General features: G+C 33.4%; 1 protein-coding gene and 1 non-coding gene across 15 annotated transcripts; one reads left to right on the top strand and one right to left on the bottom strand.

Moving 5' to 3' along the window:
• Window positions 1-5700: 5700 nt before the first annotated feature.
• LOC112729039 (uncharacterized) lies at window positions 5701-9644 on the bottom strand. Of its 12 annotated transcripts, none has more exons than XR_011874695.1 (9): window positions 8858-9644; window positions 7945-8544; window positions 7615-7728; window positions 7415-7509; window positions 7145-7274; window positions 6866-7010; window positions 6377-6626; window positions 6152-6305; window positions 5701-5995 (listed from the first exon to the last, which is right to left on the bottom strand). It is a non-coding gene; the product is annotated as an uncharacterized protein (transcript). The 12 variants fall into 12 exon arrangements; XR_011874700.1 differs by having other exon boundaries at window positions 7145-7257; XR_011874703.1 differs by having other exon boundaries at window positions 7415-7512; window positions 7615-7838; window positions 7945-8021; window positions 8858-9056.
• LOC112754788 (uncharacterized) lies at window positions 9573-13518 on the top strand. 3 transcript variants are annotated; one of them, XR_011874682.1, is made up of 3 exons: window positions 9573-10164; window positions 12257-12444; window positions 13065-13518. XR_011874682.1 is itself a non-coding variant. In XM_025802566.3 (2 exons), the coding sequence occupies exons 1-2, from the start codon at window positions 9573-9575 to the stop codon at window positions 12355-12357; spliced, it is 693 nt and encodes a 230-aa protein (XP_025658351.1). In that variant the 3' UTR covers window positions 12358-13518. The 3 variants fall into 3 exon arrangements, 2 of the variants coding, with proteins under 2 accessions (XP_025658351.1, XP_025658342.1); XM_025802566.3 differs by having other exon boundaries at window positions 12257-13518; XM_025802557.3 differs by lacking the exons at window positions 12257-12444; window positions 13065-13518 and adding an exon at window positions 10449-11086.
• Window positions 13519-15086: the final 1568 nt, after the last annotated feature.

The raw sequence follows: 15086 nt of genomic DNA, 5'->3' as shown, positions 1-15086 counted from the left end.
AGATCCACATCAAAAATGATTGGCATTGCTGTGTATAGAAGGGTTATATACAATGAGTAGAGAACCAGAATTCTCTCATTTTCCCCCTCTTCCAACAAAGCAAGCTTCATTGGCGGTAACTACTACTACTACTCATCCCACCACACCTTCACACAGTGAGCACAACAACATTTGGCATCTTAGATTAGGACACATACCCATGCATAAATTGATTTTTCTGAAGAAGTATTATCCTTTTATAGATAGTATTGCTTCAAATTTTCCTTGTGATTCATGTCATTTTGCAAAACAAAAGAAATTATCTTTTAATCTTAGTACAACTAAAATAAAAGATTGTTTTGATTTAGTTCATATGGATATCTGGGGTCCTGTTTCTGTCCCTTCCAATGAAGGACATAGGTATTTTTTGACTGTGGTGGATGGTAAGAGCAAATTCACTTGGATTTTTTTATGAAAACCAAATCTGAAGCATCATAATTGGTTATTAATTTTGTGAATTTTGTGAGTACATTTTGAAAAACAAGTTTAAGTGTATAAGGACCGACAATGGGCCAGAATTCACTCTAAAATCCTTTTTTGCATCAACTGGAATTTTACACCAAATTTCTTGTGTAGAAACACCAGAGCAAAACGGGATTGTAGAGAGAAAACACCAGCATATTTTAGGTATTGCTAGAGCACTGCTATTTCAATCAGGAATTCCACATTGTTTTTGGCAATACGCAGTTGCTCACGCCATTCACCTAATTAATAGGCTGCCCAGCACTAACCTGAATAATGCTAGTCCTTATAAGCTTTTGTATGGCAACTTACCTGACCTTTCATATTTAAGAGTATTTGGTTCTCTTGCATATGCCTCCACATTAACAAATTCAAGAACAAAATTAGACCCAAGAGCCAGAAAAACAGCTTTTCTTGGTTTTAAATTAGGAACAAAGGGTTTTCGACTTATTGATTTAAAATCAAAGGAAATTTTCATATCCAGAAATGTAATTTTTTATGAAACTCATTTTCCATTTTTACATTCCACTAGCACTGACATTTCTGTAGTGCCCATTCGTACTCCACAATGCATTGATCTTTTTCAATATGATACACCATCCACACATCATTTGCAATCACCCACACATACCACACTCATAGATTCAAATGAACATTTCTCAAGCTCAATGCACTCACCAATTTCCTCACACACCATTGCACCCATTACCACACCACACACTAATAATGCACCTGCATCACAACACTCTGACATCACACATGACTGCATTACTAGAAAGTCTGAAAGAGTCAAGAAACCGCCTGCTTATTTGAAGGACTATCATTGTATGACAACCCACACAGCTCACTCTAGCAATGTTTCCAACTCTAACTCTTTATATCCTATCTCACAACACTTGTCATATGATAAACTAACCCCGAAATATAAGTCACTTTCTCTAGCCATCACCTCAAATCAAGAACCTAGCACTTATGAGGAAGCGGCTGCACATGAATGTTGGAGAAAGGCAATACAAGATGAATTGACAGCTCTAGATCAGAACAGAACTTGGTGTCTCACTGAACTCCCAAAAGACAAGAAGGCTGTGGGTTGCAAATAGGTTTTTCGGGTAAAATTCAATCCCGATGGCACCATAGAAAGGCACAAAGCGAGGCTAGTTGCAAAAGGATTCACTCAAGTGCAAGGAGTAGATTATGGTGATACTTTTAGTCCAGTTGTCAAAATGACTACCCTACGAGTAATGTTAGCATTAGCAGCGGCAAAGAAATGGCATTTGAAACAGCTGGATGTCAACACTGCCTTCCTTCATGGAGATTTGGACAAAGAAGTTTATATGAAGATACCACCCGGTTTGGCTGTGTCACAACCAGGTTTGGTTTGTAAATTGCAAAAATCTCTATATGGGCTTAAGCAAGCAAGCAGGCAATGGAACATTAAGCTCACTCAGACTCTTGTGAATGCTGGTTATAAGCAGTTTTTTGATGATCATTCACTCTTCATTAAGAAACAATCTGAAAGCTTCACTGCCATTCTAGTATATGTTGATGACTTGGTTTTAACCGGGAATGACATTGGTGAAATCAATTCCATCAAGCAAGATTTGGATGACAAATTCAAAATAAAGGATCTTGGTGATCTCAAATACTTCTTGGGAATGGAAGTAGCACGCTCTAACTCTGGAATTCACATTTATCAGCGGAAGTACACCATGGACCTTCTCAGAGATTTTGGTTATCTAGATTGCAAGCCTCTCTCTACTCCATTTGATTATAGTCAGAAACTTTCAAAGGAATCAGGTACCATTTTAACAGACAACACTGTTTACAGACAGCTCATCGGCCGACTCCTTTACCTCACAAATACTAGACCCGATATCTCTTATGCTGTGGGACGTTTGAGCCAATTTTTGGACTGTGCAACAACTTCTCACCTACAGGCTGCTTTTCGTGTACTCCGATATTTAAAAGGCCGACCTGCAACTGGTCTCTTCTTCTCCTCTACTTCTAATCTGCATCTCACTGGATTTGCCGATGCTGACTGGGCTACCTGTGCCGATACTCGTCGCTCCGTTTCCGGTTATTGCTTCATGCTTGGGAACTCGCTCATTAGCTGGAAGAGTAAAAAGCAAACCACAGTTGCCAAGTCCTCTGCAGAAGCTGAATATAGGTCTCTTGCTGTTGCCACTTGTGAAGCTAGTTGGTTATCTTTCTTAATGGATTTCATTGGCTTGCCGCTTCAAAAGTCTATCACTATATTCTGTGACAACCAGTCAGCCATTCACATTGCCAATAATCCCATTTTTCATGAAAGAACTAAACACATTGAAGTGGACTGCCACATTGTTCGTGAAAAGCATTTGTCTGGTCTCATTCATCTTATGCCAGTTCGTTCCAAGGATCAACTTGCTGATTTTCTTACCAAAGCTCTGCCACCGGGTCCTTTTCTTGCCAATGTTTCCAAGCTAGGATTGTTAGATTTACACAATTCTAGCTTGCGGGAGGGTGTTACCTAGATTATTTCTTTATCAATAATAGGTTTACCATTGTAATTATTTTTTAGTGAGAGTACATAAAAAAAAGGAAAAGGTACATAGTATATAGTATATAAGGTGTAATAACTCAACAAATATTTTCTAAGGGGAATTTTTCATTCTCTCCAACAATGAGAAGAACCTATCTCTCTCCCTCTCTTAATCCCTTCTGATTCATCAAACCATCAACATCACAGTTTGAATAGCTTAGGACATGAGATTTTCTTCAAATATATTTAATTAAACTAAATTATATATATTGCTGTGGAATAAATAAATAGAAAAGATAAAAAAAATGTTGTATCAATATGTGTAATAATTTCTGTTATTAATTATTTTAATGTTAGAGTCACTTTTATTTAAATTAAGTATATTTTTTATTAGTCATAATTATTATTATGAATATAATTAAATATGTATGAATAAAAAGAATCAATTATTTTAGTAAATAACAATATAATTTTTTTAAGATTATATAACATATATTAATGTTATTTTTCGATAAATACATATAATATATAGTATATAATAATATAATGAATATAAAGTAATGAGTTAGTTAGTAAAAATTTTTTATTTTTATACTAAAATGTTATATTCTTATTAAGTAATATCTAGATTATCAATTGTTGAGTAAAATTTCTTAAAATTTGACTATGTTTAAAATGCCAATGAAGAAGAATATCTATTTACGACATAAGCTAAAATTTTTTTAATTCTGTCGGATTATTAGTTTATACAGTAATAAAAACCGTTGAAAATAGACATAAAATAAATATAACTGAAGTAATACAATAATAGTAGAAATCTTTAAAGACATATTTTGTGTTCTTGTAAAAAGGTGGTCATTGTCATCAACAGCACCCTAATTCAAATCCGTTTTCAGTAACGTTAGATATGTATTTCAACAAAGAATACTTATTCAGTAGACCCACGGTAAAAATTAAAAAAAAAAAAGTGTTAGCTTATGTGAAGAGTCGAACGATGACAAGAGATAGTGTGGTTGGATATCCGTGAGGCAACAGTCGATTGTAAATCCTTTGTAGGTTGCAGAGTGTTTAGAGTATTTTTTGATTTAAACTTATTAATAAACCGAATGTAGTTAATAAAAGACTCTAAAATTAAAAGAAAGTTAAACAATAATCCGACGGTAGACTCCATATTATCTTCACTCACACAATTACTCTTCACATAATTCCATAATTACTCTAAAATATACGTATGTATACAAAAGATTTATACCTACGACTCTATGTATCTGTTTGATGGACATATATATATATATATATATATATATAAGGACACCGGTATAGGATGAGGGGGCACTTGCCCCCGTTAGGTTTCAGGAAAAAATAATCATACTTGTGACTGAATTAATATACTTATCCTGTTATCCACTTGGAATAATTTTTTTTCCACAAAGATGTTTAGAATTTTATTTTGAAATTCTTGAACACGTTTTTTATTTTTAAAATTTAACTTGTAACGATATTTAATTTGTTAAATTTATTTTCATATGAAGATTATAAATAATTAAAGAGAATGAAACTTTATCAACTGACATAATCATGTTTTAAGAAAAACAGGGTATCGTTTTTTTATTTTTTGGGATCTACATCATATTGTTAATATTATTAGCACTGTTCAGAAAATCTTATTTTAGTATAAATGTTGATGCCTTCACTATTACAGTTTACTAAGTCCACTATATATAGATGTGTATGTATATATTAATAAATATACGTATCCTTATGCATTTGATTATATACACGGATAACGTCATATAATATGTACATTTAAAGTATATGAAATGGATATACATATACATATAATTGGCAAGAGATGGAGATATAGTCGATACGGGAAGCATGTTGATTAAGGATTTGAAATAAATTTGCGATGTCATTCGTTACTAATCCCACGTCTAGTCCGAAGTAACAGGCGCCGAACCCTAAGTCCCTACAACATTAACGTCTCATCATAGTTGGATTGAAGCAGAGGAATCCTATTGATCGGTTAAAACTGTGTTGGTAACCAATCTGATATGATTGAGTTAAGATATATAATTTACCACTAAAACACTACAAGAAACATTGTTAAAATCAACGGCTAATATTAAAAATCGACGGTAAAATGGACGACAGAGGTGGTCACTATTAGACTTGTTAATTTTTCAAAATTCTAGTAAAATCGACGGCTTGTCTATCCATCGATAATAATTTAATAAAATCGACAATATTTTCGTCTATAATATGAGTTTGAGAATTTTACCTTCTTACTAAAATCGACAACGTTGGGCGTCGATATTATTATATAAAATCGACGGCTTTTTTTTGTCGATATTTGATTCAATAAAATCGACAATATTTTCGTTTATAATATGAGTTTGTAAATTTTACCTGCTTAATAAAATCGACAGCTTTTTTGTCGATATTTAATTCAATAAATCAACATAATAGCTGTCGATTTAATTTTTTAGATGCCGACAAATTCTTTGTCTGTATTTTGTTTTGTTTGTCTATTTTAAATTTTAAAAGCGACATTATAGCCATCGATTTTAATAGCTATATCTTTTTAATTATTTTTTTATTTAAAAAATAATAAACAAATAAACTTTTAAATATAAAAATAAAATTTATACAATATTAAAATAACAAGACAAATAAACTTTTAAATATAAAAATAAAATTTTAAATATAAACTTTTAAATATAAACTTTTAGATAACAAGGCAAAATACATCTATTTTCTCGTCTACTAAGCCATGGAGTAAGTATTCTAGAGCAAGGTATCTGTGTCACCCATACCTAAGTTATTATGAGGCTACAAAAATTGATTAAATATAGATTATAGAGGATTAATTTATTTATTTCTTAATGTTACAAACCCAAATGTCCCTTCAAATCTTGTAACACGGTGATTCCAATTCTCTGGTAGCCATTTTGCTAGCCCAAAATCACAAATCTGAAACAAAAACATAAAATTCAAATACATGGAAAGAGACAAGTTTCATAATTTCATAGCTAACAAAAACCAAGAATCTTCCAAAAAGAATATTTGTCTTTAGTGTCTTTTGAATCACAGAATCCAAAGTAAGATATAGTTGTATAGTGTACATACCTGAGGCTTAAAGTCATCAGTGAGTAAGATATTTGCAGCTTTTATATTTCTATGATAATTCTTCTTTGACAACCTTCATTAAGATATAATATTCCCTCTGCTGTTCCTAATGCAATTCTCTGCCTAATAGACCACGGAAGCTTCTCCTTGAACCCTAATAACAATCACAAGAAATTAGAAGCACATGAAAATTTTGAAAAGGTTAAACAATTAATCCTGCATTACCATAAAGAACTGAAGCTAGGCTTCCATTTTCAGACAATTCAAGAACCAGATGCATTCCACCTTCCACACCATAACCAACCAATTTAGCAGTGTTGGTGTGGCTTACATGAGCCATGATTCCAAGTTCTGATAAAAAGTCACCTATAGTTTCATCAGCTGTTCCTCTTGTTAGTCTTTTAACTGCTACTAACTGATGATTTGGCAAACACCCTTTGTAAACCTCAGCATAACCACCCTTCCCAATCAAATTCTTTGCACGAAAACAATGTACAATGCATTATTATAACAAAGTAAATTTGAACATAATACTAGTTTTAGATGTTAATGCATTTTGCACAGAACAATTATAATAGTGCAGACTGCAGTACAAAAAGCTAAAATCATAAAATTTTACAACTTTTGAAAAACTAAAGTCACATTGTCATAAGTAACAAAATGTAGCATGAAGCTGAAAATTTAAAACCAAATATGTAATAACTAAATACTGACCCAAAAAGTAAATATTCTGAAAGCTAGATATTGAGCTAACAGCCCAACTCTTGAGATTCACTTCCAATTCATCCCCTGGTGTTTTTAAATCATTTGTAACCGCATCTATAGTGGGCCCTGGGAATTGCCCATTAATCAAGATCCCCTACAAAATTGAAAGAAAGAAATCAAGAACTGCAATGAGCTAAAACTTGTTCATATCAAAACACTATATTTGGACAAAATAGTAGAGCCTGTAAACTGAATTTTGTCATTAGGTTTTACGACAAAATAGAAAACCTTGTGTTTCCTTAGGAATCAGAGTTATGAGAGCACTAGCTTTCTTTAGAAAGCTTCATGAATCAGATCCTGATATGCACTATATTGGGAGGCAATGGCTTGAGAACAAATTCCTGCAGTGTGAACCAAACTACCATGATTGTATAGTTAGTCATGTTCTCCAAGTGATCAATGCAGAACAGCAAACAGTTCACAGCAGAGTCAACTAGACATTTTCCAACCAAAACAAAAGAGAATAAGATTGGTAAAGAAGCCAGCAGAAAAAATTACAATTGAAGTTCCGTTGCTTCATCCTGATTGGCAAAACAGAGGTCTATGTTGCCAGACTCCAATAACTTCATAAGTGGTGGCTTAAATTTCCTCACCTTCTTGTCAAAGAAAAGAAGTATTAGAAAACAGTTAGCTTCATTAATTTTTTCATGGAAGAGAATAATAAAAGAAGAAGAAAAACAAATTGTGGTGGTTAGTACCTCAAAACTGGCCAAATCCAAAGAAACAAGAAGACCTTCCTGTTTAGCCAAAGAGATTGCTGCTTGAATAACTTCCACATTGAGAATTGCATACCTCAAAACCAGCCACAAGTGCTACAAAAAAGAAATAAATGTGATTGCTTCTTTATAATACAGAGTCATTTTAGGAAACCTGTGTAGAGAATCTTGAGAAACTTCGATACATTTGGAAATGTCTTCAATAGCTGAGAAGTTTCAGAAATAAATATATGAAAAGGATTGATCACATTTAATAAAAAATCATGCTTTGTAAGAAGACACTGATGTAACAAATAATTTTAGTAGAAGAACCTCGGGTATCTTCTTTTCTTCTACAAAAGCAATTGAGATCTCTGCATGGCATATAATAAACTCCACTGCTCCAGCACCTGAGCATACACATACATATGAATGCTAATAAAAGTCAAACTTTGAAAAATAAATATTAAAATACTAATACAGAAGATATTCTTGGTATGAAAAGAACCTAGGAACAAAAGTTATAAACACTAAGGCTTCTTATATAGTATATCTATTATCAACGAGATTCTGTGTTCTTTAAACTTGGGACAATGAACAAAAGTTATAAACTCCACTGCAAGAGATTATTCTTCCCTAAGAAAAATAAAATAACTAAATGATCATTTCTAAGCTCTTCAAGAAAAAGCGTTGCAAGACATTGAAGTTCTTTACAGATTTCTTCAGCATAAAATGAGGTTACATATAGTTGATCATTGAATCTAACTTAATAAAAAATTAGAGAACTAACACCGAAAATAGATAAGAATCCTATAAATCCATGTCAGTCATGAAGAAAGAATACAAAACTGCAGGATAACACAGAAAAATGAACAAAAGTAGTGACAACACCCGCAATGCCTTTCTTCCTTCATCAATCTTTGGATTGAAGACCTATATCATTGAGAAAAGTAGTGAATCATCTACAAATGCTGAGCAAACTTTTTATTGATGAAAAAAATCAATTGAAGAACGAAAGAGAGAGAGAGTAACCGATTTTGATTGAGCACGGTCAATTGAAGGCAGCAGCAACAATAGCACAGAGAGACGAAACGATTGATGAAATGTGATGAATTGATTATGCTAACTAGGTTTCAGTGATGCGATTGTTATTAACAAACGCAAATTCAGAATTTCATTATGAAAATAGTAGATACAACAACTGCAAAAATAAGTATAATAATCAGAGAGACTGAGAGGAACTTACATGAACAGGATGGCGCGGCGGCGGGCTCGGCGGAGGAGGAGAAGAAGAAGAAGAAGCTCTGCTCTTCGACGGAGGACGGCGGGTTTTCTCAATCGTCCGAGAAGAAGAAGCTCTACTGATCTGCTCTCTGCCTCTCTCCGTGACGGTGACTCCGTCTCTGGTCTCTACTCTCAAGCGTTGGAGAAGAAGAAGAAGCAGCAGCAGCTTCACTCTGAACTTTAAGTCTCTGGAGGTTTGGGGTTAATATTTGGGAAATTGATTGAAACGAAGGACGCGGGCATAAAATTTTTTGTTGATAAAAATCGACGGCAAGTTCGTCGATTTTAGTTAAAACAAAAATTAACATACCAACCGTCAATTTTATATAATAAATTAACATTTTCGACAATGTTTAAATATTTTGGTTACCAAGCGCGGCAATGAAGATAACCGGGGCAAATTTTTCCTTTGAACAACGCCTTGGTTTTCTTGTTCATCAAGGCTCTGAGTTACTTTATTTGATCCCGATGGAATCACCAGCATTTGAGTCAGTATTACCATGAAGAGGATATGAATCTGCAAACGAGATATTTTCTGGATCTTCTTTTATTGTCAGAAAGGTTGTTCTATTTTTATCAACCATAGTCGAGAGCAGCTAGGGTTTCAGTTTCGTTTTGCTGAGTCGCATACCACTATTAAGTATTAACCATAGAAAGAAGAAGATAAGAGAGAAGGAATGACGGAGGAACAGAAAGAGGTGCGATACGTGTGTTTCAAGACGCTAGACAAGGTTTATGGAATCCACGTCTGCGAAGAAAATAATGAGAAGCAGAAGCAGTTAACGTGCAAGGAGATGGACTTAATCCCTAAACCGTCTCTGTTGTACGGCAAGATTGTGTCAGACTACGTAAAAATTAAGGGGGATTATTATTTCATCGAGTTCGATCCGATGATGCCTACTCAAGAATCTCCGGATTCGTTCTGGGTTCTGCGCTCGTCCACATATGACTGGCAATCTCTACCGTCTCCTCCCGACTTGGGCCTCAGTATTTATAATGTATTTGAATCAAATCATTTTGTGTTTGGTGAAAAAATATATTTTCAAACCATTTATATGACAGATGAGGCGTATACGGCATTTAAGAGCAAAACTCCCTCACCCAATGTTGGAGACTTTGAAAGCGTGCTCTTCTATTCCTTTGATCCATTCTTGGGAGATGGGACATGGACTATACAGGGGGGAGCTGATGCATTCATAGAATCTTTCAGTTTTATTACTGTTCAGGGCAGACGGCGCTTCCACTGTCCCATTAAACTGCCTCTTCCAGGTATCATTATCGGCAATTTCAATCATAATGACTTAAATTCGTTTGTTTGTTTCTCTAATTTATTTATCATTTTCATATGGTGGATCAAGAGTTATTTTTCTCAGCATAAACATACTACAATCGATATGGAATTGAATTTAATTAAAATTTTTATCTGCTTGGCTGGGATAGTTTGTTAAAGTACACAATTTGATTGAATTGAGTTTTGTTAGATCATTAAGGATATTTGTAATCACAACAGCAGTAATTGAATTGAAATCTGGTCATTATGTTTTTTGTTGCAGTCTTCGAGGATTATAGTCTTCATTTCTCTACTTCTCACATTGAAAAATTCGATTATTTTGGTGAATGGGAAAATGGATATAAAGCAACCTTATATGCCTTACTTGTGAACGAAAGAGGTGTTCGATTTGTTCAGCCAATCGAGGGTTGTTTTGAGGGCATCCAACCTGTATTTTCTGTTGTATGTCCAGCTCTCGTCTACCTTCGTAACAACTTGGTTTGTGCCATGTTAATTGGTTTTGTAGATGAGCATCATAAATCTAAATGTCCATTGATTTGTGTATCTGTATTTCAATTATCTATCATGAAGGATACTATTGATATGGATTACATTAACAGTTCTGCTCCTCAAAAAGTTCAAAATTTCTTAACTGTTAATGTAAAGAGTAGACATGTCTATTCTATAGTAGATGATTTCAGAACTCTTTTAAGAAGGGATGATTTGTACCCATTTATAGATGAAATTAAAGAATTTTCTTGGATGGAGTCAAAGGATCCTCTTTTTACTGAGTCAAAGATGCCAAAGCTCTTCTAGAGTTATTTCCATTTTAACATAATTCTTTTATTAATGTTTTGTTTAGGTTTTTCTTGGATGTATTTATAGTTTAAGAATTAAGAAGACATGTTACTTCTAACTGTATTTTGTGGATTTAGAAATTTACACTGAAAGAATTGGGTTGAATTTTTGAAAGAATTCCTTTGTAATTCAATTCTCACAACAATTGTTCAATTTGGGATGAATGTGATGTTATTAATAGTATTTTTAATTTCTTTTACACTAAGAATACAAGATGCAGGATTAAGATGGAGACAAATAATACTGTTGCATCCAAGTTAGAACCCATATTTAATTAGATTAAAAGAGAAAATTAAAAAGTATACCATACATGTGAATAGTGTACTAAGATCTTTGTTTTTTCTTCTGATGATGATAGATATGTAGAGTATTAAGCTATCCAATTCAGTAGCCAGTATTATAACTATAGAAACAGAGATCATTAACCTGATCGGTATTTTCTTTTATCCGGTTTCAGTGACAATCTCTCTAGTACATAGCAACACAAGAAAATAATAAATCGAAACGATGCCAATGATAATTTGATATAAAACAACTTCATTTATCAAGTATGATTATATTTATAAGCAATTTATTTTATCAAACCAATTTCTACATGCACAATAATTTGAATATCAGGTACTCATATTATGCAATTCAAAACAACAAAAATAAATGTAATTAAACAACTTGCATAAATATAGTGCAAAACTCCTACTAATTTTCGGAAGCATATCTACATAAGAAGAATATAATTTTTATTGTTTGGGGTCCAAAAAGAAAAAACAAAAACTAGCTATGATCAAAGGCTAGACTGATTAACAGAAACTTCATAACCATGAAAAAATCAATTAAAAAATAAGAAGAGGGAAGAGAATGAGAATTTGATGCAATAAGTGGAAGAGAAGGGGAGCAAAGAGCAAAAGACAACCATGATTTAGATTTTTTTTATTGTGTAATAATATTGGAATTTTGATGTATAATATTTATATTTTGTTTAAAACTTCAAGTATGCTAGCAGTAATGATTTGGTTTCCTCCAAATGCAAATTGGATTGTAAGCTGGCTTAACTCAAAGCATAATAGAGTAGCTTAATTAAAAGACAAAATTGGCTATGCTATGTTTTGTGACTTTGTTTTAGTAACTTTTTTGTTACCGTTGTATGACTGATAAATTTAAACATCAATACATGCATAGTTTTACAGTTGATTAACATAATTTGTTTGTTTGTTCTTGAATTCTTGTTTATGACAGGGACACAGGGTTCTCAACAACTGTTGCCCTCTGTTGCATGGAAACCTGAGATCGTTAGATATCAATATCCTTGTCTTAGTCCGATTCTTGGCGAGGAATAAAAAAAACACAAAATGAGTGGTTAAATTTGAACCAGTTTGCCAATGTTGACTTCACAGCTCAAAGGCCTATGCTTGTTGATTCCCAAGGTGTGCATGCTGCTCATTGAAGTGTTATATAGTTTCGCCGATTGTTTCTGTGTACTATTAGAACCTAGAATATTTATGAGGTACATGAGTTAGTATTCTTCTATTTTCTTTCTAGTTGTCTCACGGCAAATGTGGAAGCTTTGGCTAGTTTTCCCAATTGAGTTCAAATTCTTGTAATATCCTCTTATTCTTAGTTGATTATAGTAAATTTTTCTCTTCTGTATTTTGGTATGTGGATGTAGGATTGTAGTTCATTTTAGGTTGAACAATGTAATCATTACTTTTTATGAAGAAATATTGTAGTTACAAGAAAGGTTATGTTATTTCGACATGCTGATCAAGGCACCAATGACCTACTTCAACTCTCAGAAGGGTGATCAGAGGTTCGCTTAGAGTATAAGCTCCAAGGACTTGTGGGTTAAGGCACCGGCATTAAGAAGGCATGACCATGATGTTTGACTATTGGTGTTTACCCGGTTACAAAAGCTTCTACACTATGTTTGTCTTCTTTATAATTCAATTAGCTGATAAATTTCTTTTGACTGCATTTGATGCTGAGATAAATGTAATTTATTCTGATAAAGTCTATTTTGCTTAATTTCGTTCATCTTTTGTTGCAGCAACATTCCCAAACACAATTATTTTCAGCTTCGACATTGATGAGTGTCAACAACTGTTTACACCTCTTAGTTATCAAATCAGCGATACCCTGAAGCCTTTGCTAGATGTTTTTCAAGACCCTGCTCTAAGTTCAAAGATACAAGTTCATCTAGATGGTCAAGTTACATTTTTGGGTTCCGCAATTGAGATGAAAGATTTTCTTTCTCTAGTTGCTGAGTCATACTTTTCACAAATCTCATATGTGGGAGAGAAACAGTCTATTCTTGTTCCACACTTCAGTAGATATAATTTTGTTGATTTAGCTTCAACTGCAAGCTTGAAATTCTGATTGTTTCTAGAAAAAAAGGACTACTTATGTTACCAAAAGCATACTATTTTGTAGTTGCACTTGAATGTGTCAACTGTGTTTGTAACATACTACTAATCATTATTTAATGAACCTTCTTTTGAGTAGATTTTTCAGTTTGTATCAAGGAACAGACTTTACTGAAATTTCTCTATGGACAGGTTGATCATGAACATGTATGAAGCAGAAATCAGAAGTCATTCCTCCACAATGGAGATTCATTCTACAATAACTCTTCTTTTAAGAATGTATTCAAAACATGATTTCTTTGACAGTTGAACCTTCTCCTGATTTTTGCTCAATGTTACTCTGAGAAAATTAATTTTTTCCATCTTTCATAGCATTTAAAATGTGTTTTTTCTAACTCTGCTGTTTAAAGATGAACCACTTATTATGTGTAGCTTTCACTTGTGTTACCAAATCAAAAAAGAACAAAAGAAATTGCATAATCTTTCTTATGTAATGGCTAATGTAATATCTTGGTAACGAAATGTATTAAGTTAATGCTTTTCTCTTGATTTACAGTCCTGAGAGAGTTAAAGCCAAGCCATTGAAGAAAAAGAACAAGAAAGTTGTGACCGAGAGGAATCTCTACAAGAAGAATTACTTACACGCGTGTTAGAGTCTTCTATCCTTGATGGTTGACAAGAGACAGCACCGGAAAACAGCAATTCTCTCGCTCAAGAAATCCTGCCCCGAACTTCCACACCTTCTGTTGGCATTGCTGTACTGGCCGTGCTGTCCTGCTTTCTGCGGTCTGTAAACTCGCGTGTGGGAGAGTTCCCTTTTGCACATCTAAGCTCTTAAACACTGGATTTGGATTCGGGCTAGTTTGGCTTTCTTGGGCAGTAAGCAAGCTAAGGGATACAATCATCAACATAAGCAAGAATGCAGGGAAGTTAGGACTAAAAGATGAGGGAGCAATTCAAAAGGTGGATAAGAGTGTAAAAGAAGTTTACTTTCGAGTTGTGGCGTACTGAGGCTTGCTTGAGTACTACTTCCAATTGCGTGGTTGCGAGAAAGTTTGAAGAAACACTGAATTTGTTGGATGTATATGGGCCATGGCTTTTGGTGAACTAATAGCAAAGCTGAGCAATCTTGGTTACTTTCAAGCACTGAGATTGTGAATGTTTTTGGCTTGATCAGCACTTAGGCTATGGTTATTGCATAGATTCAGTTATTCAAGCTACGAATGTAGTAATTGTTTGAAATTGTGGCAGCAAAAAAAAAGTGTAGTGTGCCATATGAAATTTTAAATTTTACATGCAAAGAAACTCTTATCAGTGAGAGAGTTAGGAAGCAGAAAAAGATACATAATACTAATAGGTATGAGTAAGTTTTGTCTCTCTTATTTTTGTTATTTTCTTTAATATGTGCTTCTATGATTAAAAGTTTAAGCTTAACTATTAATGCTGGAAAAAGAAGGTACAAAGAAATGTGAAATTAGAAAATGATCGGGCTGTTATTTATATAAATAAATAAATTTCTAATTAATCATTTGAGAGAAATATTAAGTGAGTAATATTTATAGATATATATATCTGTTTTGTGTTATGGGTCAGTTTTAAGATTTGGTTTAAATGTTATTTCTAATCCAAGAATATTTCAGGGTACTCTGGCCTCTAAAAAGAAGAGTTTAGATTACATCTTGGAAATCTATGTCAAATATATGATA

Source organism: Arachis hypogaea, chromosome 2, assembly GCF_003086295.3.
Source record: "Arachis hypogaea cultivar Tifrunner chromosome 2, arahy.Tifrunner.gnm2.J5K5, whole genome shotgun sequence".
Lineage (NCBI taxonomy): Eukaryota > Viridiplantae > Streptophyta > Magnoliopsida > Fabales > Fabaceae > Arachis > Arachis hypogaea.
The sequence above is the reverse complement of the archived record's forward strand: the minus strand, read 5'-3'. Positions and strand labels throughout refer to the sequence as shown.